This window comes from Triticum dicoccoides, chromosome 3B (genome assembly GCF_002162155.2).
Source record: "Triticum dicoccoides isolate Atlit2015 ecotype Zavitan chromosome 3B, WEW_v2.0, whole genome shotgun sequence".
In the NCBI taxonomy this organism is placed as follows: domain Eukaryota; kingdom Viridiplantae; phylum Streptophyta; class Magnoliopsida; order Poales; family Poaceae; genus Triticum; species Triticum dicoccoides.
In genome coordinates, this window is record NC_041385.1 from 153,229,464 (window position 1) to 153,254,941 (window position 25,478).

Below are 25,478 nucleotides of genomic sequence, written 5' to 3' on the forward strand. Positions count from 1 at the left end.
TGGTGACAATGGGATATTCACGTGATCCACTTGATGTATGTTTTGGTGATCAACTTGCGGGTTCAATGAATCTATGCATATGGGTTGGCACACGTTTTCGTCTTGACTCTCCGGTAGAAACTTTGGGGCACTCTTTGAAGTACTTTGTGTTGGTTGAATAGATGAATCTGAGATTGTGTGATGCATATCGTATAATCATGCCCACGGATACTTGAGGTGACATTGGAGTATCTAGGTGACATTAGGGTTTTGCTTGATTTGTGTCTTAAGGTGTTATTCTAGTACGAACTCTATGATAGATTGAACGGAAAGAATAGCTTTGTGTTATTTTACTACGGACTCTTGAATAGATCGAGCAGAAAGAATAACTTTGAGGTGGTTTCGTACCCTACCATAATCTCTTCGTTTGTTCTCCGCTATTAGTGGCTTTGGAGTGACTCTTTGTTGCATGTTGAGGAATAGTTATATGATGGAATTATGTTATTATTGTTGAGAGAACTTGCACTAGTGAAAGTATGAACCTTAGGCCTTGTTTCCTATCATTGCAATATCGTTTGTGCTCACGTTTATCATTAGTTACCTTGCTGTTTTTATATTTTCAGATTACAAAAACCTATATCTACCATCCATATTGCACTTGTATCACCATCTCTTTGCCGAACTAGTGCACCTATACAATTTACCATTGTATTGGGTGTGTTGGGGACACAAGAGTTATTTGGTTGCAGGGTTGTTTGAGAGAGACCATCTTCATCCTACGCCTCCCACGGATTGATAAACCTTAGGTCATCCACTTGAGGGAAATTTGCTACTGTCCTACAAACCTCTGCACTTGGAGGCCCAACAACGTCTACAAGAAGAAGGTTGTGTAGTAGACAGCAAGCACCAATAATAAAACATGCAACTCAAACCAATCACGATCATCAATTAACCCATAGGACAAAACGGATCTACTCAAACATCATAAGATAGCCATACATCATTGGGAAACAATATATAGTGTTGAGCACCTTGTTTAAGTAGAGATTACAGTGGGTAAAAGAGAGGTTATACCACTGCATAGAGGGGGGAGAGTTGGTGATGAGGGCGGTGAAGTTGTTGGTGTAGATCGCGGTGATGATGATGGCCCCGGCGGTGTTCCGGCGCCACCGGAAGCGAGGGGGAGAGCCCCCCCCCCCTTCTTCTTCTTCCTTGACCTTCTCCCTAGATGGGAGAAGGGTTTCCCCTCTAATCCATGGTCTCGATGGCGTGGGAGAGGTGAGAGCCCCTCCGAGATTGGATCTGTCTCTCTGTCTCTCTTTGTTTTTCATTCTCGGGTTCTGCCCTTTCACCGTTTCTTATATATCCGGAGATCCGTAACTCCGATTGGACTGAAACCTTCGCCAAGAATTTTTTTCCGAAAATTAGCTTTCTTGCGGCAAAAGAAGAGCAGCAACCGCCTTACGGGGTGCCCACGAGGGTCAGGGGCGCGCCTGCCCCCCTAGGGTGCGCTGCTACGTCTTGAGCTTGCATTGGTTTTCCTTGAAGAGGAAAGGGTAATGCAGCAATAGTAGCATAAGTATTTCCCTCAGTTTTTGAGAACCAAGGTATCAATCCAGTAGGAGGCTCCTCAAAAGTCCCACGCACCTACACAAACAAACAAGAACTCGCAACCAACGCAATAAAAGGGTTGTCAATCCCTTCACAGCCACTTGCGAAAGTGAGATCTGATAGAGATAATATGATTAGATAAATATATTTTTGGTATTTTATAATATAGATAGGAAAAGTAAAGATGCAAATAAAAGTAGATTGAAAGCTTATATGATAAGAGATAGACCCAGGGGCCATAGATTTCACTATTGGCTTCTCTCAAGATAGCATAAGTATTACGGTGGGTGAACAAATTATTGTCGAGCAACTGATAGAAAAGCAAATAATTATGAGATTATCTAGGCATGATCATGTATATAGGAATCACTTCTGTGACAAGTAGATTGACACATGCCTGCATCTACTACTATTACTCCACACATCGACCGCTATCCAGCATGCATCTAGAGTATTAAGTTCATAAAGAACAGAGTAACGCATTAAGAAAGATGACATGATGTAGAGGGATAAACTCATGCAATATGATATAAACCCCATCTTTTTATCCTCGATGGCAACAATACAATACGTGCCTTGCTGCCCCTGCTGTCACTCGGAAAGGACACCGCAAGATTGAACCCAAAGCTAAGCACTTCTCCCATTGCAAGAAAGATCAATCTAGTAGGCCAAACCAAACTGATAATTCGAAGAGACTTGCAAAGATAACTTAATCACACATAAAAGAATTTAGAGGAGATTCAAATATTTCTCATAGATAAACTTGATCATAAACCCACAATTCATCGGATCTCGACAAACACACCGCAAAAAGAGTTACATCAAATAGATCTCCAAGAAGATCAAGGAGAACATGGTATTGAGATTCAAAGAGAGAGAATAAGCCATCTAGCTAGTAACTATGGACCCGAAGGTCTATGGTAAACTACTCATAACTCATAGGAGAGGCTATGGTGTTGATGTAGAAGCCCTCCGTGGTTGATTCCCCCTCCGGCGGAGCACCGACGAAGGCTCCAAGATGGGATCTCGCGGATACAGAAGGTTACAGTGGTGGAAATAGTTTTTCGTGGTCGCTTCTGATGTTCTCGGGGGTACATGGGTATATATAGGAGGAAGAAGTAGGTCGGTGGACGCCCGAGGGGCCCACGAGACAGGGGGTGCGCCCAGTAGGGGGGGCGCGCCCTCCACCCTCGTGGCTTCCTCGATTGTTTCTTGACTTCCACTCCAAGTCCTCTAGATCATGTTTGTTCCAAAAAGATCGCTCCCGAAGGTTTCATTCCGTTTGGACTCCGTTTGATATTCCTTTTCTTCGAAACACTGAAATAGGCAAAAAAACAGCAATACGGGCTGGGCCTCCGGTTAGTAAGTTAGTCCCAAAATGATATAAAAGTGTAAAGTAAAGTCCATAAACATCCAAAACGGGTAATATAATAGCATGGAACAATCAAAAATTATAGATACGTTGGAGACGTATCAAGCATTCCCCTGCCTCGTGGCCCCCTCGGGCACCGTCTCGCGTTGATTCTTCTTCCCAAATATCATAAATATTCCAAAAATATTCTCTGTCCGTTTTTATCCCGTTTGGACTCCGTTTGATATGGGTTTTCTGCGAAACATAAAATAAGCAACAAACAGGAACTGGCACTGGGCACTGGATCAATATGTTAGTCCCAAAAATAATATAAAAAGTTGCCAAAAGTATATGAAAGTTGTAGAATGTTGGTATGGAACAATCAAAAATTATAGATACGACGGAGACGTATCAGTAGTACCGCGCCTTGGGCGCGGTAGTACCATGAGCTCTGGCCAGGCACAACAGCATGAGTGGAACTAGGGGCGGATGTAATTTTTTACATCCGCACCCTACACGGTAGTACCGCGCCAGACTTGCGGTAGTACCGTGTCGGATTTTTGCATGGACCTAAACTCAGCGGAAGTAGTCACGAATGTAATTTTTTATGTCCGTGCCTTCTCAGCCTTGACTATCCCTGCCTTGCGGTAGTACCACAAGGGGGCGCGGTAGTACCGCGCCAGCGGTTCTACCGCTCCCTATCTTAGCACATCAGGTCTAGTCCTGGCCCTTGTCGTGCCAGCGGTAGTACCATGGTCCGCCGCGGTAGTACCGCTTGTTTGATGCAGTAGTACCGTGTGTAGCAGGCTGAGTTGGTGGATAACGATTGGATTTGTTCTTCCACTATAAAAGGGGGTGTCTTCTTCTCCGAGTTGACTACCTCTTCCACCTCCAAGCTCCATTGATGCTCTAAGCTCCATTTTCGCCCGATCTCTCTCCCTAGCCAATCAAACTTGTTGATTCTCTAGGGATTGGTTGAGAAGGCCTCGATCTACACTTCTACCAAGAGAAATTTGATTCCCCCCACTAATCCCTAGAGGATCTTGTTACTCTTGGGTGTTTGAGCACCCTAGACGGTTGAGGTCACCGCGGAGCCATAGTCCATTGTGGTGAAGCTTCGTGGTGTCGTTGGGGGCCTCCAGTTAAGTTGTGAAGATTGCCCCAACCTTGTTTGTAAAGGTTCGGTCACCGCCTCCAAGGACACCAATAGTGGAATCATGGCATCTCGCATTATGTGAGGGCGTGAGGAGAATACAGTGGCCCTAGTGACTTCTTGGGAAGAATTGTGCCTCCACACCGCTTCAACGGAGACGTACTTCCTCTCAAAGGGAAGGAACTTCGGTAACACATCCTCGTCTCCATCGGTTCCACTCTTTGTTATCTCTTACCTTTACTTGTGCAAGTTATATTGTGTTATATCCTTTGCTTGCTTGTGTGCTTATTATTATTGCATCATATAGGTTGCTCACCTAGTTGCATATCTAGACAACCTACTTTGATGCAAAGTTTAATTTGGTAAAGAAAAGCTAAAAATTGTTAGTTGCCTATTCACCCCCCCCCCTCTAGTCAACTATATCGATCCTTTCAGGAGGGCTAGCCGTTGTGAACCTATGAGACCGAGCCACATCTTTGTTTGTGTTCGATAACAACTAAGCACACAAAATGTAGCAGAAGGACATCACGACAACAACATCACAATGGAGGAGCAACCGAGTCAACGTCGGCACCACCACTCATGTCTAGCATGGAACATGCAATGCCTGTCGGCAACCACCTCATGTATCGCACTGCGACTAGCAACACACCACCACACCGAGTGCCACCACCGTGAGTGGGTCGTTATTCAAGGCGAAAGAGGAAAGTGTCGCCCCCATGTGCTCTTCCTAGGCTTCGGCAGGTGGAGTATCTTGGCGAGGACGAGGGAGAGAGTGGAATGATTGGGGGAGGTACCGCCACTTTTATCTCCCAGCTTATGGAGCAACACAAATTAGTATGTTTCCTAAGTCTAGTTCTTGGTTGGTGTAACCAGCGAAACCTCTCCTTGTTGTCGCTTCCTCATGGGTGACTCAAGGTCCCCTTAAATCCTTGTCATCAATCGCCTCTCCATTGTCCCCCCCATCCCTATCCAACGTCGATCCAACACAGGGTCGTGCACGGGAAACGGGATCCAATGTGATTGAGGGCATTCACTTAGAATGGCAAAAATATCCGACTTCGATTCTATAAGCTTTCCGTTAAAGGATGAGGGGTGCTCTTAGACTTATTCTCTTCAGCTCCGGAACTAGACTTTACTTGGCTCATCCATGAATGAAAACCATGTAAGGTGATCATGCGGCAAATAGATGACCATTACAAGATCTATTAATTAGTGGCCACTTTCTTGTAAACATTAAGAGTTTGAATCTACCAATTCTAGCTAAGGTTGTGAGTCATCGTGGTCAAAAAGGTTGCAACCATAAAGAGTGACGATGTTCTGCAAATATTGGTGTACCATCCGACACATCCAACAAACATGCTAAAGCGAGTAGTACTACACAAAATTCAAAGACAGTTATCCAACTCCTCAATATTTGTTGTCTTGTCTTCTTTCTTTAGTGCTCCACATCGCCCAGGTTCGGTTTAGTATAAGCAATTGTCACTCGCTTATACTTTCATTTACAGTTTACATAATCCAAATTGAAGCATCGAAGAATATATTGGTTTAAGCAAAATCTACGGGAAATACATCAAATCTCTCTCGATTAACAGAAACCAGAGCAAACTGATTAAATGCGACATCAACATGGAATGGTCAATGGTGCACAAGGACAAGGGTGAACACAAAAGATTCATGCATGCGGCGTGTCTAGACCCTCCTGCCGGCCGGGCGACCGGTGGCCGCCTCGGGCTCCAGTGCTCCACTGAGACACTTCACTAGATGGTGCCAGCGGCGACCGGACGTGGCGAACGGCCGGTGTACGAGCCGGCGGCGTAACCGTTGTTGTCCGGCGTGGCGGCGACGCTCTTCTGGGCGCGCAGCTGCTCGTAGAACCTCCTGATGAACTCGTCGGCTTTCCTGTCCACCTGCTGCTCGCCAGGCGTTTCGTTGCCCGGCGCCGAGAACGGCGAGTCGGCGATGCGGAGCTGCCTCGTCCCCGGCTGGTGCCCGGCCCCGGAGGCGGAAGAAGTCCACAGAGCGGGCGACGGCGTCGCGGTAGCCAGCGCCATCACGAGCGCGTCGTCGTCGAAGGGGTGGCCGCCCTCGTTGAGCATCTCGAAAACCTTGGCGATGTCGGCGGCGTCGTAGCTGTAGTAGTATCCGGTGTCCTCGTCGCCACGGTGGTGGCGGCTCCTGGCGGCGGCGGAGAAAGGGGTGTTGCTGCAGCTGAACTCGACCTCCCGGCGGCTGCGCGAGGGCTCGTGCACCGCGAGGGCCGGGTCGAGTGCACGGCACGAGAACGACGACGACCTCGCCGAAGAAAGGCCGCCGAGGCCGCCGAGGGCCTTGCCGGCTTTCTTGCCGCGGCGGAGGAGGAGGCCGAGGTCAATGGCCAGCTTGCGCCCGGACGGCAGCACCCCACGCTGCAGCATGTAGAGCACGGCGCGCACCACGCGCCACAGCCGCCTTGCCACGCTCTTCCGTTGGGTGGTCGCCGTCGGCACGACGTCCTTACCAGCCATTTTAGGTGGAGGGAGAGAGGGAGAGAGGCGGAGGGATCGAGGAGAGGAGAGCGAGAGTGAGGATGCTGAGCAAGGTGGGCTGCTTCCGCTCACTAGCTCGCGCTTGGTGGTTGGAGGAGGGTCGGGGCGCGCACCTATCTAAAAAGGAGGTAGGAGTAGCAGAGTTCCCGTAAAAAAGAAAGAGGTAGGAGCGCCAACCGTCAGATCCTTCCTTGCTTCAAGATTCACGCTGGGGATAATTTGTCTTCATTCGGCATGTGTAAGGCGTGCGGCCAAGGGCGTGCGAAGTTAAAAAAAAACATATTTATAAATTTTTAAAAAATGAAAAAAAAATCATGGAAAAATATATGTATTCCGCAAGAACATGTTAAATTTTGTTTAGAAATGTTGTGAGTTATAGGTTGTACAAAAAGACAAAAAACCGGCCCAATAACAAAATAAAAAGTCCATTTAAATGTGTGTTTGTTATATTATACATGTGTATGTGTGTCCACAAACAAATTCGAAATTTTTCGTGCTGTAGAAATTTGAATTTAAAAACGGAGCTCTCGCGCTTGGTGGTTGGAGGAGGGTCGGGGCGCGCAGCTATCTAAAAAGGAGGTAGGAGTTGCAGAGTTCCCGTAAAAAAGAAAGAGGTAGGAGCGCCAACCGTCAGATCCTTCCTTGCTTCAAGATTCACGCTGGGAGTAATTTGTCTTCATTCGGCCTGTGTAAGGCGTGCGGCCAAGGGCGTGCGAAGTTAAAAAAAACATATTTAAAAGCTTTTAAAAAATGAAAAAAAATCATGGAAAAATATATGTATTCCGCAAGAACATGTTAAATTTTGTTTAGGAATGTTGTGAGTTATAGGTTGTACATAAAGAAAAAAAATCGACCCAATAACAAAATAAAAAGCCCATTTAAATGTGCGTTTGTTATATTATACATGTGTATGTGTGTCCACAAATAAATTTGAAATTTTTGACGCTGTAGAAATTTGAATTTAGAAAAGAAGCTCTCGCGCTTGGTGGTTGGAGGAGGGTTGGGGCGTGCAGCTATCTAAAAAGGAGGTAGGAGTAGCAGAGTTCCCGTAAAAAAGAAAGAGGTAGGAGCGCCAACCGTCAGATCCTTCCTTGCTACAAGATTCATGCTGGGAGTAATTTGTCATCATTCGGCCTGTGTAAGGCGTGCGGCCAAGGGCGTGCGAAGTTTAAAAAAGAACATATTTAAAAGTTTTTAAAAAATGAAAAAAATCATGGAAAAAATATATGTATTCCGCAAGAACATGTTAAATTTTGTTTAGAAATGTTGTGACTTATAGGTTGTACAAAAAGACAAAAAACCGGCCCAATAACAAAATAAAAAGCCCATTTAGCGGTGCGTTTGTTATATTATACATGTGTATGTGTGTCCACAAATAAATTCGAAATTTTTCGCGCTGTAGAAATTTGAATTTAAAAAAGGAGCTCCCTATAGGGATCGATCCCAGGATCTACTATTTGCTGCGTAGCCCTGCTAGCCAATGAGTCACCATCAAGTTCATTTTAAATTACTAGGGCGTGACCTACTTGAAAGAATAAAGCAGTTTTCTCATTGGATTTCAAGGTTTTTCTGTTTTTTCATCAGTTTTTCTTCGTTTCTTTCTCTGTTTTTATTGGGGTTTTTTCTATTTTTAATTTTTCTTTGTTTTTATTTTTTTTCTCGGTTTTCACTAGCCTTTTTCTTTTCTTTTATTTATTTTTTCTTCATTTTTTAGTTTTCTATGTCTCTTTCTCGGTTTCCATTGGCTTTTTTCTTTTCTTTCTGTTTTCTTCATTTTTCCTTTTTCTTCTTGTTTTTCATCAGTTTTCTTTTGTTTTCTCTCGGGTTTTTATTGTTTTTCTATACATATTTTTGGTATATATCTAATACATGTTTAAATTTTCTCAAAACAAGATTAATATTCAGTGAATACATGGTCAACATTTGTGTATACACATTTAAAAAATGAAATAATTGATTACATTTCTAAAATAGTAGATTAATATTTTTTTAATCCATAGTAAACCTTTTTTTATAAACATTAAAAAAATTAAATGATCGATTAACATTTTTCTTATACCAGATTAACTTTTTTAATACATGGTCAACATTTTCTCTATACATATTTAACACCTTTTCACGTGTTTGCTTAACATTATTCTAGTTTAACATTTTTAAATGATTTATTACATTTTTTGGTACCAGATTAGCTTTTTTAATACATGGTAAGCATTTTTTCTACACATATTTAACATTTTTTTACATGCTTGACTAACATTTTTCATATAGAAGTTTAACATTCTTTGAATACATGGTCAACACTGTTTCTATACACATTTAACATTTTTTAAATGCTTTATTAACATTTTTCAAATACATGTTTAACCTTTTTTCAAATGCTTTGATAAATTTTTTTTAAATACAGATTAAAGTTTTTTCACGCATATTGTATATTTTTTCTATACATTTTTGTATACATGAGAAACATTTTTCAAATGCTTGTTTAACATATTTTTGAAAGGTTTTATGTAAAGTGTTTTTCGTAATGTATTTATTTAGAATATTTGGAAATATAAATAAAATTAAATAAATAAATAAAAACAAAACCATGAAAAATTATAACAAACAAAAAAAGAGGTTGTGGCCTCCTGCGCAGCCGGATTGGTCCATCTCCTCTCGTGCTCTGCTTGACGGTAGGGTTCACTAATTATCACTATAAGCGAGGCATAGGGGCACCCGTTTTCGTTGTCTTTTTTTACTGCGATTTTTTACACTTAGAGAGAGGGGGGTGGAGGGCAAGCGGCGAAATCACCAGTTAAATTGTAAAGGTCAACGTACCTTCTCAGATGCTGACAAGTGGCGCCAGTCACTTGTCATAACCTGGGTGTCCAAATCTAGAACCGTCTTCACTGTTGGATTCTCGTATCAAGATCTTCAAAACTAGATTACATGTTAATAGGTTTTGACGAACTTATTATTTTTTTTAAACGTAAAACCTTTAAAACAAAAAAAAACAGAAACAAAAATGGATACCAAAAAAAATGGTTCGCGCAAAATAAAAACAAATACAAAAAAGGAAGAAAAAAGCAGAGCTAGAAAGCAATAGCACGGCTGTGGTTTTTCTTTCTTTTTTTGGAGCATAGGGCGTGCTTTTTTTCGGGAGAAGCACAATTATGCTTCTCGCGAAAGCAAAATAGTGCTTCATTTTTTGCCTTTTTCAAGAAGAACAATTTTGCTTCTTGGAAACACATACTTCTTTTTATGTGCTTCTGAAGCAAATTTGTACTTACATGAGAAGCAAATCTATGCTTCTCATTGAAGTACTGGTTTTCCCCTTTCCCGAGAAGCTCAATTGTGCTTCTCGTGAAAGCACATTTTTTTTCATGCAAAAAAGTTTCAAAAATCTAAGGAAAACAAAGTGAAAACCGTAAAGCCAAAAAATTAAAAAAAAAACATCTGAAACCTGAAAAAGGGTATAGAAAAAATAAAAGATCCAGAGAAAATGCCAACACGTGACATGTGACGGCGGCTAGACGACCACTGGGTGTGCTGTGAGGCCACCAAAAGTAATCCTTGGAGGTTCCCGGGAGAGGGTAACCTCCAGTCAGTTGCTCCCATGAAGCGGTCACAACTCATTGCTCATGACTCTTAGGTGTCCGGGGGCCCTTCCTCCTCAAACCCATTCTCATTTTCATGTTGCTGATTGTCTATGTCTATTTTATTATTATATGAAATCTCTTTTCCAAAAAAACTATTTTTGCTTTCCTTTTCAAATTTTTTGTGATTTGGTTTTTTTTAATAGGGATGTATTTTATTGTGCAAATGTGCCACTCAACTGCATATCTATCTTTGACATACAATTGTATGTACACCACATCGTATATGTAATTGTAAAGGGCACGACATGCTTGCAACTAGGGGGTGTAGGTTGGATCCATGGGCGACTCAACATCCTATATGTAAATTTCACATACAATGTGCCACCCAACTCAGCTTGCTCCGTAGAAGTATGAACTTCTTCATGCCTCCTCTCTTCCCCTCGTGGTTATTGCTTCCAGTGTCATCTTGTGGATATACTCTGTTGTCACTGGTACAAGACGGTCTTGGTGGCGGTCGCCGCAACTTCACGGCTCCAACCATCGACACCCATGACAGCTAGTGCTGGTGTTCTTCTGTTGTTGTCGTCCCCACTCGCCCTAAGCGAGAAAACTCCAATGGAGTTGAGCGGCGCATGAGATCGAGGTAAATTTGCATTTATCCTGCTTAATCTGCTTCAAATCATCCTTGTGATACTGCATGAACATTACTGAGAACAATATATCAAAGCCATATAGAATAAAAGACACAACAAAAGTTGCTTAGAACAAAGTTTACCTTGTGGTACTGCATGAACATTGCTGAGACCAGAAAATTGTTTCAAAATACTATGCGAAACTAGATAAATTGACCATATGAAATAAGAAAAAAAATGTAATATCAATTAGTTAAAATTAAGTATAATACATAGTACCAGGTTTTTTATGATACATGTTGATTTACTTGCCCTCTCAAGCAAACATCTAGTTGACCTTCTTTCAGTGCAACGCATGCATGATTGGTTTAACCACAAGAAGACTTTATCTGTAAATTCAATATCCTCTCTCACTATATCATCCTTCTTGATATTCCACTCATGGATTCTTTTAGCATGCATCGGCTTATATTCTTGAGTTACAAAATGTCTCACCTTTAAACATAGTACATACTCTAATGTAAATAAATTCTAATTGGAACTTCTAAACTATAAAAATGAAAATTACCATTTGTGGATAAGTATCTCTTACGTGACCACTGAACTTTCCATCCAAAATGCATTGTGGAATTGTTGTACGTAAGCAAAGCTCTACATTCTTTGCAACAACTTCTGAATTTTTCATATTTTCATTGTTTTTAAACGAAGCTGCCCCATACATTGTGCTTTCTGTGCAAACATTGTGGTTTAAAACTTTTCACATTTTAAGTCACTTTCAGTGTTGATGACAGGACAATTGTTTTTACAAAAATGCAATTACTAGAATAACTTTCCACTTCAATCAGTATAATTGCACATAAGCTTTGTTCTAATATTATTACTTATGAAGTTTAACAGATAAATGAATTAAAACAGCAAATTAGTTAAGTCTCATTACCATTTTCTTGTCAGTTCAATTCTATAACACTAAGTTTCAGACCGAACAAGTTAGTTCAACACTTTTTACTTAAATAAAGGCAGTGCCACTGTTTTTCTTCGCACTATAGTATTCCAAATCATAATATTACATACTACACAACCTTAATATATCCAATAGCAGACCTCGCCGACAAAAATAAGCTAGTGCAACAACACATAGGTGCCAAGATAAACATGAACTATATGATTCTAGTAGTATTAGAGTTATAATTAGAATCAATGGGAGGAATTGCACAGCAGAATCATTATGATATGATTAATTATAAAGTTCAGCTAGTAAATAAATAAAAACGACCAACAAATTAACTTTCATTAACAGCAACTTGGTTGTTTAGCTTCATAACATCAAGTTTTGGCCATGTAACTTATTTCAACCCCTTCTACGTACATAAAGGTAGTGCCACTATTTTCATTTGCATTGTAAGATTCGTGATCATAGTATTTCATATTACACAGACTCAATATATCGAACAACAAAGTTATTCGGCGATCATCATCCAATACAATATGAAAAAGGAAGCAACATAAACATCAACGATGAGATTCAGCAACTATTCCAGACATTAAAGTACAAGAAGACAAACCTTTTCGGGAAAAACTTTAGGTTTTTTCCAGCAAATATACTGCTCTGTTTGTTGATATTCCCTTCGTCCGAAAATATTTGTCATCAAAATGAACAAAAAGGGATGTATCTAGAACTAAAATACATCTATATACATCCTCTTTTATTCATTTTGATGACAAGTATTTCCGGACGGAGGGAGTATCTTCGAAGGCCTTCGGTCGTTAAAAAAGAGCAGATGAGCCCTTTCCTTTCTTCACCGGAAATGTTGGTCAAAGATGGATGTTCTGGATTGAAACAGAAAGATAGGAACCAAGAACAAAAATGAGCATAATGTATCGTGTTTGCTCATGTATATTATATCTGTATATTCGATTCTGCATTCCAATGTTAATCGATCCCACAGAACAAGTACTCTATCTGACCCCACACAATCAGGTATACCGCCATAGTATGCAAATGTATTACACACAGAAATGAACAGCGAACAGTTTATACATAAATCATTTTCTGAATATCGACCAAGATCGTTGGTACAGGATCCGCGTGGCCTCATCCTTACGTGCTCACGGCGCCGGCAAGCCACCACCGAGGGAAGCTCGGAGTGAGTGACTGATGAGAGTATGCATATATGTCTGTCCATTCTTCAGTAGCGGTCAAAACGAAAGAAAATGGCAAGAAATGACCAGTTTGCTCACTTGGTCGCGCCAAAAATGGCATCTGAGATAGGATAACCATCCCAATTGCACAATACGGCCACACACTCACCGTCACGCATGACGAATCGAAGTGCTACGTAGGAGTATATCTGAACAACCACATGATTCGTCGCACCAGATCCACCAGACCAGACCAACCATTAAAAAACCCCACCATACACACCCGCGAGGCTCAATCATCGCACCGCTCGATCGGCAGGCACAGCAGCAATGGCGGAAGCCACCGGAGGCGGCGGCAGCAGCACGGAGGAGGGGCTGACGCTGCTGGGGTTCTGGACGAGCCCGTTCGCGCTGCGGGCGCGGTTCGCGCTGAACCTCAAGGGCGTCCCCTACGAGTACGTGGAGGAGGACCTGTTCGGCGAGCGGGGCAAGAGCCAGCTCCTGCTCGCCTCCAACCCGGCCCACGGCGGGAAGGTGCCCGTGCTCATCCACGGCGGCCGCCCCGTCGCCGAGTCGCTGGTCATCGTGGAGTACATCGACGAGGCGTTCCTGGAGCGCCTCCCGCGCCTCCTGCCCCCACCCGACGACCCGCACGGCCGCGCCGCCGCCCGGTTCTGGGCGGCCTACGTCGACCAGAAGCTGCTCCCCACGTGGTCCCCGCTCTACGGCGGGAGCACGGCCGATGAGCGGGCGGGGGCGGCGAGGGAGGTCATCGCCGTGCTGGAGGCGTTCGAGGGGGAGCTCGGGGACAGGGACTTCTTCGGCGGGGGCGGCGTGGGGCTGGTGGACGTGGCGCTCGGCGGGTTCATCGGGTGGCTGCGCGCGTCCGAGGCCATGTGCGGCGTGCGGACCATCGACCCGGCCAGGACGCCGCGGCTGGCGGCGTGGGCGGAGCGGTTCGGGGCGCTGGACGGCGTGAGGGAGATCGTGCCGGAGGCGGCGCCGCTGGTGGAGTACAACCTCATGAAGCGGGCTCGCCGCGGCCTGCCGTATCTGCCGCCGCACCAGACGCGGTAAAAAACCGGTAGTAAATTCCAAGGCGTGTAGCTGGATCCATCGCGCGCAGAGGAGGAACTGAACTGAATTTGAATCTGATCCCTTAAGCCGGTGGATTCTTTAGTTATCCTACTGCAGTATAGAGTAATAAGTCTTTGTTCTTGTTTGGAACTCTGAATTTGGGCGATGGATCGAACCACGTATTCCAGAAATGTAGCCAGAGAACTGCCTTCTCCAATGGAGTAGTACCATCTTGTACACGGTGGTGTTGGTTGGTTCGGGGTGTACGTTGTCCAACAGTACAGAGGAAGAAAAAAACAGGAAAATATGGGGCATTCCGAGAATTGAACTCGGGACCTCTCGCACCCTAAGCGAGAATCATACCACTAGACCAAATGCCCTTGTGTGATTTAAATTCAGTCAATACCATATTTGAGCAGTTGAAGTTCTGTATTTGACAAAGTAAATAAGCCTTTCGCCCACACGTTGCATCATAAAACAGGTTCAAAAGCAAATCCAAATGATAATGTCCACACCTATGGCACGAAACAATTCTGTTCACATGTCTTTTTGATGGCAATTTAGTTGTGAAGTATGACAACCTTTTGTTTGGATGATAAGTTTCAGTTTTTTTTTAGATTTGTTTTTTTATAACAACTTTAGTGTAAAAAACGTGTGGGCGGTGTTACTACATGTCACACGTGTGACAATTATCGGCTCCAAAGCAAATGGGCAACATCACAATGAAAGGCCGAATGAATACAACCAAGATCAAGTGACAGGCGGAGGGGAGAGTCGAAGAGCCAAATCCCCCAACCGAAACGGTGAAACCTTGATGACGACTATCCAGCTTTTTACTAAGGACCCGCCACTAGTGCAACAAACTGTCCAATTTATAAATGGCGTCAGTAGGGCATCGGCAATGAATAGTATCCATCCTACTGAATGGTGTTCCAGGCAACTGGATTGAATGCAAGAATGGCCTTAGGCAAGGTGACCCGACTTCTCCCTACTATTTTCTCATCGTAGCCGACCTACTCCAGCAGCTCATCCTCCAGAACTCAGATGTTGCGATCCACCACCCCATCTTCTCTCACTTACTTCCTACCGTACTACAGTACGCCGATGATACGCTCATCATTGCTGCCGCCTCCCCTGTCGCCGCCGCAGCTCTCAAAGTAATCCTAAACAACTTTGCTCAAGCTACAGGCCTGGCCATCAACTTCTCCAAAACCACTCTAGCCACACTCCACACAGATGACACCATGGCCTCTGCCATTGCCCTTGCCATGGGCTGCACCCACACCCCCTGCCCTCAAACTTACATCGGCCTACCTCTTGCCCCCACCAAACCTCCATCCAATGTGTTCGCTCCCTTGTTAGAACACTCTCGTAAATTAATGACTGGTTGGCGTGCCAAACTGCTAGACAAAGGAGACCGTCTCATCCTCATCTCCGCGGTTTTAGATTTCCTCCTTACCTATTTCATGTCGGTCTTTCACATCCCTAAAAAGGTCCTCAAAACCATTGACTCCCTCTGTAGGGCCTTCTCTTGGGCGGGAGAGGATTCTTGTTCAGGAGCTCAATGCCTTATTGCATGGAAAAATGTGTGTACACCCAAAATGTATGGTGGTTTAGGGCTCCCTCCAGAAAATCTCCTTCATATTAACAAACAATGGTTCACACACAGACTTTTGGCTCGACACTTGGTTGACCCCAAGACCTCTAGCTACCACCTTCCCCCACCTCTTCTCACACTCCACCCTAGAGCTAGTAAAAGTAGCTAATATTCTGCATTACGGTATAAATGCTAACATCCGTAATCGTCTCTCCCTTGTGGTAGAACAAGAGCTTGTTTCACTTTTGGCTATTTTGCAGGACTTCGACGGAGGAAGACCAAAGGTTCCTACATCAAGGTTATGACTTCTCCACCAAGCACACGTACTACGCTCTCATGTGTCGGCCTGACAAAGATCCCCTTGCCCCTCTCATATGGTGTTCCAAGGCTCCACGCAAGATCAAAATTTTTGCTTGGCTCCTCTTCAAAGACCGTCTCAACACTAGGGTCAACCTCGCGCACAAGCATATCATCTCCACCGACATATTCCCTCGATGTGCTCTGTTACCCGAGGACTCCATGCACCTCTTCGTCACCTGTCCACTCACCAACCGGATATGGCAGCGCATTGGTATTTTGCCCCAGATCACCGACATCTCTGAGTTATGGGATACACCACTGCCCCATCAGCTTTCCCGTAAAGCATGGTCATTGGTTCTCATGTCACTACTATGGAAGATTTGGGCAGCGCGTAATGATATGATGTTTAGAAGTGTTGATCAATATTCTGTAATAATCCTCAGGTCCCTTATTTCTGACTTGGATCTATGGTCACACCGTCTCATGGAGACAAGTGACAAGGAGGACGTCTTCTCGTGGCATTTCTACCTCTCTGCACGTTGCGTCGTGCATATGTAATTCTGTACTTGCTGCCTCAACAGCCTTTTGAGTAATATATTCAGGTGGGGAGCTTCCCAGTGATTCTAAAAAAAACAAGGACAAGCTTGGTGTGAATGGGCCAAAGTGTCCAAGCAACAACATCAAAGACAACCTAAAGGTGGTGACGAGTGTTGCCTGAGCTAGCCCAAATTATCTTGTAAAGATCCAAAAAGTTCATAGGATACCCCTGTATCCTACAACCTTAGGAAAGCAACACCAAAGAAACTGGGCGGTCACACAAGTGAAAAGTAAGTGATTGTTCTCTTCTAGGACATCACACAACGGACATATGCCATCGCCGGGGTTGTTCTGCTTCAAGACCTACACCCCTGTAGACAGGCGACCACGAACTAATTGGTAGAGGAAAATCTTGATTTTGAGGGGCAACTTAATCGACCAAATGTCAGTTAGCTCTTAAGGACCAGATTCCTCCATAAATAGTTACATATATAGATCTAGCGAAGAAGCATCCAAAGGATTATAGTCACCAGGAAACTAAATCATGATGCATCATTGACATGAATCCCTCCAAGTCCGAGACCAATCTGTGCAAGGCAACAACCTCCACCGGTCCAAAAGGCCGCCGAAACATGATATCACTAATACTCCCTCCGTTCGAAAATATTTGTCCTCGAAATGGATAAAATAGGTGTATCTATAACTAAAATAAGTCTAGATATATCCATTTCTAGGACAAGTATTTCTGGACGGAGGGAGTATCAGCGAGGGTTACTGCCATTGAAACATTTTGATTCCCATAAATGTAAAATAGCTCAGGGGATCTTACCGTTAAGGGAACCGATCACGCCAAAGTAGGGTCAACGATCCGACTAGACCGATACCTTGGTATCGAGGCGAAAAAGGTGCAACAAGGAACTGACACCTAAAGTAGTGTGAGGTGCAGAGCCCGACGGCAGCTAACCGGGGATTGGTTGAATCCACTAATCCTCATTGAACCTCCAGGCATGTCGTTGCTCAGTCCACACATTTCAAAACCCAACGATCAGTCCGCCTGCCCACGTAACATCGTATACTATACATAAGGGTCGAGCGTTCTCCGCTGTGTAATTGGAGTTTGTTGGGATTTCATAATTTTTGTTTGTTATTTGATGTGGCGCGTGGGAAGACGGTGTATTTTTAATAATTGGGTGTTTAGGTGGAGTTTCTTGACGGTGTGATTATGTGTTATTTGATAATCAACTTCAATTGGAGACCTCAATTTATTGTGAGGAATTAAAATTTTAGGGAGCTTAGTATTGTTGACCAGGTCAAAATCGAGTTGAATTAATTGTAATTGCAGACATCAATTAATTGTGAGACCTCAAAAATTAAGGAGCATAGTGTGTAGTATAACAAAACTAATGGGAAAGCTTTGAGAAATTGTTTACCCGGTCAAAATCGGGTGGTCCAATCTTAGTTGGAGACCTCAATTGAACGTAGGCGCTTTAAAGCTAGGGAGCTTAGAGCAACATCAACAAACGCGCTAAACAAGCGCCGCGCTGAAAAATTAGTCCTTTTTGCGCGTGCGCTACCGCTTCGGGTGCTCGAGCGGAGGCGCAAAAACCGCATGCGCGGCATAAATAGTTTAGCGTGCGGGTGAAAACGCCATCGCGCGTCGTTTATTTGCTGCACCCGCTCCCGCGTGCTGGACACTCGAGCGCCCGCTCGCAACTCCACCTACCCCATGCCGCCGCGGCGCCGCTGCCGCTCGCGCCACCCATTTCTTCCGGCGACCATTCCAGCGCTTCCCTGGCCTATCCCCCGCACCGCCGCTGCTCCCTCCGTCTCTCTCTAGTCGCCGTCGCCCCTCGCGTGCGGCAGTCGTTCAACGAACAGCGCCCGGCCGCCCACTGCCGCTCGGGGCCCGCAAGGTGTTCGACAAAATGCCCACAAGGTATTGTTGGGGAACGCGGTAATCTATCTATGTGATGCATAGCAACAAGAGAGGAGAGTGTGTCCACGTACCCTCGTAGACAAAAAGCGGAAGCGTTTAGTTAACGCGGTTGATGTAGTCGAACGTCTTTGCGATCCAACTGATCCAAGCACCGAACGTACGGCACCTCCGCATTCAGCACACGTTCAGCTCGGGGACGTCCCTCGTACTCTTGATCCAGTTGAGGCCGAGGGAGAGTTTCGTTAGCATGACGGTGTGGTGACGGTGATGATGAAGTTACCAGCGCAGGGCTTCGCCTAAGCACTACGACAATATGACCGAGGTGTGTAACTGTAGAGGGGGCACCGCACACGACTAAACAATGTCAACTTGTGTGTCTATGGGGTGCCCCCCTCCCCCGTATATAAAGGAGTGGAGGAGGGCGGAGGGCCGGCCCTCTATGGCGCGCCCTGGAGGAGTTCTCCTCCCACCGGGAGTAGGATTCCCCCCCTCCCCTTCCCTAGTTGGACTAGGAGAGAAGGAAGGGGGAGAGAAGGAGGAAGGAAAGGGGGGTTGGCCCCCACCCAATTCAGATTGGGCTTGGGGGGCGCGCCCTCCACCTGGCCGCCGCCTCATCTCTCCCACTATGCCCCAATAAGGCCCATACACTCCCCGGGGGGTTCCGGTAACCCCCGGTACTCCGGTAAATGCCCGAACTCATCCGGAACCATTCCAATGTCCAAACATAGCCGTCCAATATATCAATCTTCATGTCTCAACCATTTTGAGACTCCTCCTCATGTCAGTGATTACATCCAAAACTCCGAACTATCTTCGGTACATCAAAACACATAAACTCATAATACTAATCGTCATCGAACGTTAAGCGTGCGGACCCTACGGGTTCGAGAACTATGTAGACATGACCGAGACACGTCTCCGGTCAATAACCAATAGTGGAACCTAGATGCTCATATTGGTTCCTACATATTCTATGAAGATCTTTATCGGTCAAACCGCATAACAATATACGTAGTTCCCTTTGTCATCGGTATGTTACTTGCCCGAGATTCAATCGTCGGTATCTCAATACCTAGTGCAATCTCGTTACCGGCAAGTCTCTTTACTCATTCTGTAATACTACATCCCGCAACTAACTCATTCGTTACAATGCTCGCAAGGCTTATAGTGATGAGTATTACCGAGAGGGCCCAGAGATACCTCTCCGAAACACGGAGTGACAAATCCTAATCTCGATCTATGCCAACCCAACAAACACCTTCAGAGACACCTGTAGAGCACCTTTATAATCTCCCAATTACGTTGTGACGTTTGGTAGCACACAAAGTGTTCCTCCGGTATTCGGAAGTTGCATAATCTCATAGTCTGAGGAACTTGTATAAGTCATGAAGAAAGCAGTAGCAATGAAACCAATACGATCATAATGCTAAGCTAACGGATGGGTCATGTCCATCGCATCATTCTCCTAATGATGTGATCTCGTTCATCAAATTATAACACATGTCTATGGTTAGGAAACATAACCATCTTTGATTAACGAGCTAGTCAAGTAGAGGCATACTAGGGACTATATATTTTGTCTATGTATTCACACATGTACTAAGATTCCGTTTAATACAATTCTAGCATGAATAATAAATATTTATCATGAATTAAGGAAATAAATAATAACTTTATTATTGCCTCTAGGGCATATTTCTTTCAGTCTCCCACTTGCACTAGAGTCAATAATCTAGATTCCATAGTAATGATTCTAACACCCACGGAGCTTTGGTGTTAATCATGTTTTGCTCGTGAGAGAGGCTTAGTCAACGAGTCTGCAACATTCAAATCCGTGTGTATCTTCCAAATCTCTATGTCCCCTTCCGATACTTGATGATGGATGGAATTGAAGCGTCTCTTGATGTGCTTGGTTCTCTTGTGAAATCTGGATTCTTTTGCCAAGGCAATTACACCAGTATTGTCACAAAAGATTTTCATTGGACCCGATGCACTAGGTATGACAGCTAGATCGGATTTGAACTCCTCCATCCAAACTCCTTCATTTGCTGCTTTCGAAGCAGCAATGTACTCCGCTTCACACATAGATCCCGTCAAGACGCTCTGCTTGGAACTGCACCAACTGACAGCTCCTCCATTCAATAAAAATATGTATCTGGTTTGCGACTTAGAGTCATCCGAATCAGTGTCAAAGCTTGCATCGACGTAACCATTTAAGGCGAGCTCTTTTTCACCTCCATAAACGAGAAACATATCCTTAGTCCTTTTTCAGGTATTTCAGGATGTTCTTGACCGTTGTCCAGTGCTCCACTCCGGGATTACTTTGGTTGAAGCATAGGGAATGACTTTTATTTTCTCTCTATCTTCTGCGGTCGTCGGGATTTGAGTCTGACTCAACTTCACACCTTGTAACACAGGCAAGAACCCTTTCTTTGACTGATCCATTTTGAACTTCTTCAAAACTTTATCAAGGTATGTGCTTTGTGCAAGTCCAATTAAGCATCTTGATCTATCTCTATAGATCCAATATGTAAGCAGCTTCTCCAAGGTCTTTCAAAAAAAACTCTTATTCAGGTATCCCTTTATGATATCCAGAAATTCTACATCATTTCCAATCAACAATATGTCATCTACATATAAGATTAGAAATGCTACAGAGCTCCCACTCACTTTCTTGTAAATACAGGCTTCTCCAAAAGTCTGTATAAAACCATATGCTTTGATCACACTATCAAAACATTTATTCCAACTCCGAGAGGCTTGCACCAGTCCATAAATGGATCATTGGAGCTTGCACACTTCGTTAGCACCCTTTGGATCGACAAAACCTTCCGGTTGCATCATATACAACTATTCTTTCATAAATCCATTCAGGAATGCAGTTTTGACATCCATTTGCCAAATTTCATAATCATAAAATATAGCAATTGCTAACATGATTCAGACAGACTTAAGCATCGCTACGGGTGAGAAAGTCTCATCTTAGTCAACTCCTTGAACTTGTCAAAAACCTTTCGCAACAAGTCGAGCTTTGTAAACAGTAACATTACCGTCTGCGTCGGTCTTCTTCTTAAAGATCCATTTATTTTATATGGCTTGCCGATCATCGGGCAAGTCCACCAAAGTCCACACTTTGTTCTAATACATGGATCTCATCTCAGATTTCATGGCTTCAAGCCATTTCACGGAATCTGGGCTCATCATCGCTTCCTCATAATTCGTAGGTTCATCATGGTCTAGTAACATGACTTCCAGAATAGGATTACCGTACCACTCTAGTGCGGATCTTACTCTGGAAGACCTACAAGGTTCGGTAGTAACTTGATCTAAAGCGTCATGATCATCACATTAGCTTCCTCACTAATTGGTGTAGGAATCACGGGAACTAATTTTTGTGATGAACTACTTTCCAATAAGGGAGAAGGTACAGTTACCTCATCAAGTTCTACTTTCCTCCACTCACTACTTTCGAGAGAAACTCCTTCTCTAGAAAGGATCCATTCTTAGCAACAAAGATTTTGCCTTCGGATCTGTGATAAAAGGTGTACCCAACAGTTTCCTTTGGGTATCCTATGAAGATGCGCTTCTCCGATTGGGGTTTGAGCTTATCAGGTTGAAGCTTTTTCACATAAGCATCACAGCCCCAAACTTTAAGAAACAACAACTTTGGTTTCTTGCCAAACCACAGTTCATAAGGCGCCGTCTCAATGGATTTTGATGGTGCCCTATTTAAAGTGAATGCAGTCGTCTCTAGAGCATAACCCCAAAACGTTAGCGGTAAATCAGTAAGAGACATCATAGATCGCACCATATCTAATAAAGTACGGTTACGACGTTCAGACACACCATTTCACTTTGGTGTTCCAGGTGGCGGTAATTGTGAAACTATCCCATGTTGTTTCAAATGAAGACCAAACACGTAACTCAAATATTCTCCTCCGCGATCAGATCGTAGAAACTTTATTTTCTTGTTACGATGATTTTCCACTTCACTCTGAAATTCTTTGAACTTTTCAAATGTTTCAGACTTATGCTTCATTAAGTAGATATAACCATATCTGCTCAAATCATCCGTGAAGGTAAGAAAATAACGATATCCACCACGAGCATCAACACTCATTAGACCGCATACATCAGTATGTATTATTTCCAACAAGTCAGTAGCTCGTTCCATTGTTCCGGAGAACGGAGTTTTAGTCATCTTGCCCATAAAGCACGGTTCGCAAGCACCAAGTGATTCATAATCAAGTGATTCCAAAAGTCCATTAGTATGGAGTTTCTTCATGTGCTTTACACCGATATGACCTAAACGGTAGTGCCACAAATAAGTTGCACTATCATTATTAAACTTCAATCTTTTGGCTTCAACACTATGAATATGTGTATCACTACTATCGAGATTCAACAAAAATAGACCACTCAGCAGTGGTGCATGACCATAAAAGATATTACTCATATAAATAGAACAACCATTATTCTCTGATTTAAATGAATAACTATCTCACATTAAACAAGATCCAGATATAATGTTCATGCTCAACGCTGGCACCAAATAACAATTATTTAGGTCTAAAACTAATCTCGATGGTAGATGTAGAGGTAGCGTGCCGACCGCGATCACATCTACTTTGGAACCATTTCCCACGTGCATCGTCACCTCGTTCTTATCCAATCTTCGCTTAATCCGTAGCCCCTATTTCAAGTTGCAAATATGAGCAACAAAACCAATATCAAATACCCAGGCGCTACTGCGAGCATTAGTTAAGTGCACATCTATAACATGTATATCAAATATACCTTTCACTTTGCCATCCTTCTTATCTGCCAAATACTTGGGGCAGTTCCGCTTCCAGTGACCAGTCCCTTTGCAGTAGAAGCACTCAGTTTGAGGCTTAGGTCCAGACTTGGGTTTCTTCTCTTGAGAAACAACCTTTTTGCGTTCTTCTTGAAGTTCCCTTTCTTGCCTTTGCCCTTTTTCTTGAAACTAGTGGTCTTATTGACCATCAACACTTGATGCTCCTTTTTGATTTCTACCTCCGCGGCCTTTAGCATTGCGAAGAGCTCGGGAATAGTCTTGTTCATCCCTTGCATATTATAGTTCATCACGAAGCTTTTGTAGCTTGGTGGCAGTGATTGAAGAACTCTGTCAATGACACTATCATCAGGAAGATTAACTCCCAGTTGAGTCAAGTGGTTGTGGTACCCAGACATTTTGAGTATGTGTTCACTGACAAAACTATTCTCCTTCATTTTACAGCTGTAGAACTTATTGGAGCCTTCATATCTCTCAATCCGGGCATTTGCTTGAAATATTAACCTCAACTCTTGGAACATCTCATATCCTCCATGACGTTCAAAACATCGTTGAAGTTCCGGTTCTAAGCCGTAGAGCATGGCACACTGAACTATTGAGTAGTCATCAACACGCGTCTGCCAGGCATTCACAATGTCTGCAGTTGCGGGCGCGGGTAGTACACCTAATGATGCTTCCAAGACGTAATTCTTCTGTGTAGCAATGAGGATAATCCTCAAGTTGCGGACCCAGTCCGTGTAGTTGCTGCCATCATCTTTCAACTTAGCTTTCTCTAGAAACGCATTAAAATTCAAAGGAACTATAGCATGGGCCATTGATCTACAACAACATAGACATGCAAAATACAATCAGGTACTAAGTTCATGATAAATTAAAGTTCAATTAATCATATTACTTAAGAACTCCCACTTAGATAGACATCCCTCTAATCATCTAAGTGATCACGTGATCCAAATCAACTAAACCATGTCCGATCATCACGTGAGATGGAGTAGTTTTCAATGGTGAACATCACTATGTTGATCATATCTACTATATGATTCACGCTAGACCTTTCGGTCTCAGTGTTCCGAGGCCATATTTGCATGTGCTAGGCTCGTCAAGTTTAACCCGAGTATTCTGCGTGTGCAAAACTGGCTTGCACCCATTGTATGTGAACGTAGAGCTTATCACACCCGATCATCATGTGGTGTCTCGGCACGACGAACTTTCGCAATGGTGCATACTCAGGGAGAACACTTGTACCTTGAAATTTAGTAAGGGATCAACTTATAATGCTACCGACGTTCTGAGCAAAATAAGATGCATAAAGGATAAACATCACATGCAGTCAAAATATGTGGCATGATATGGCCATTATCATCTTGTGTTCATGATCTCCATCACCGAAGCATCGTCATGATCTCCAACGTCACCAGCGCGACACCTTGATCTCCATCATAGCATCGTTGTCGTCTCGCCAACTATTGTTAGTACGACTATCGCTACCGCTTAGTGATAAAGTAAAACAATTACATGGTGATTGCATTGCATACAATAAAGCGACAACCATATGGCTCCTGCCAGTTGCCGATAACTGTGTTACAAAACATGATCATCTCATACAACAATTTATATCACATCATGCTTGACCATATCACATCACAACAAGCCCTGCAAAAACAAGTTAGACGTCTTCTACTTTGTTGTTGCAAGTTTTACATGGCTGCTGCGGGCTTCTATCAAGAACCGTTCTTACCTACGCATCAAAACCACAACAATTTTTCGTCAAGTGTGCTGTTTTAACCTTCAACAAGGACCGAGCGTAGCCACACTCGATTCAACTAAAGTTGGAGAAACGGACACTCACCAGCCACCTATGTGCAAAGCATATCGGTAGAACCAGTCTCGCGTAAGCGTACGCATAATGTCGGTCTGAGCCGCTTCATCCAACAATACCGCCGAATCAAAGTATGACATGCTGGTAAGCAGTATGACTATTATCGCCCACAACACTTTGTGTTCTACTCGTGCATATAACATCTACGCATAGACCTGGTCGGATACCACTGTTGGGGAACGCGGTAATTTCTAAAAATTTCCTACGATCACGCAAGATCAATCTATGTGATGCATAGCAACGAGAGGGGAGAGTGTGTCCACGTATCCTCGTAGACCGAAAGTGGAAGCGTTTAGTTAACACGGTTGATGTAGTCGAACGTCTTCACGATCCAACCGATCCAAGCACCAAACGTACGGCACCTCCGT

General features: G+C 43.7%; 2 protein-coding genes and 1 non-coding gene across 3 annotated transcripts; 1 reads left to right on the forward strand and 2 right to left on the reverse strand.

The window, feature by feature from the left end:
• Nucleotides 1–5,628: 5,628 nt before the first annotated feature.
• On the reverse strand, nt 5,629–6,694 carry LOC119281019. Its single transcript, XM_037561671.1, has one exon. It carries the CDS (start codon nt 6,599–6,601, stop codon nt 5,855–5,857), a length of 747 nt encoding a protein of 248 aa, XP_037417568.1. The 5' UTR covers nt 6,602–6,694; the 3' UTR covers nt 5,629–5,854.
• A 6,458-nt stretch (nt 6,695–13,152) lies between these two features.
• LOC119275285 (probable glutathione S-transferase GSTU6) lies at nt 13,153–14,513 on the forward strand. Its single transcript, XM_037556100.1, has one exon. The coding sequence runs from the start codon at nt 13,302–13,304 to the stop codon at nt 14,046–14,048; it is 747 nt and encodes a 248-aa protein (XP_037411997.1). The 5' UTR covers nt 13,153–13,301; the 3' UTR covers nt 14,049–14,513.
• TRNAP-AGG lies at nt 14,357–14,428 on the reverse strand. Its single transcript has one exon. It is a non-coding gene; the product is annotated as a tRNA-Pro (tRNA).
• Nucleotides 14,514–25,478: the final 10,965 nt, after the last annotated feature.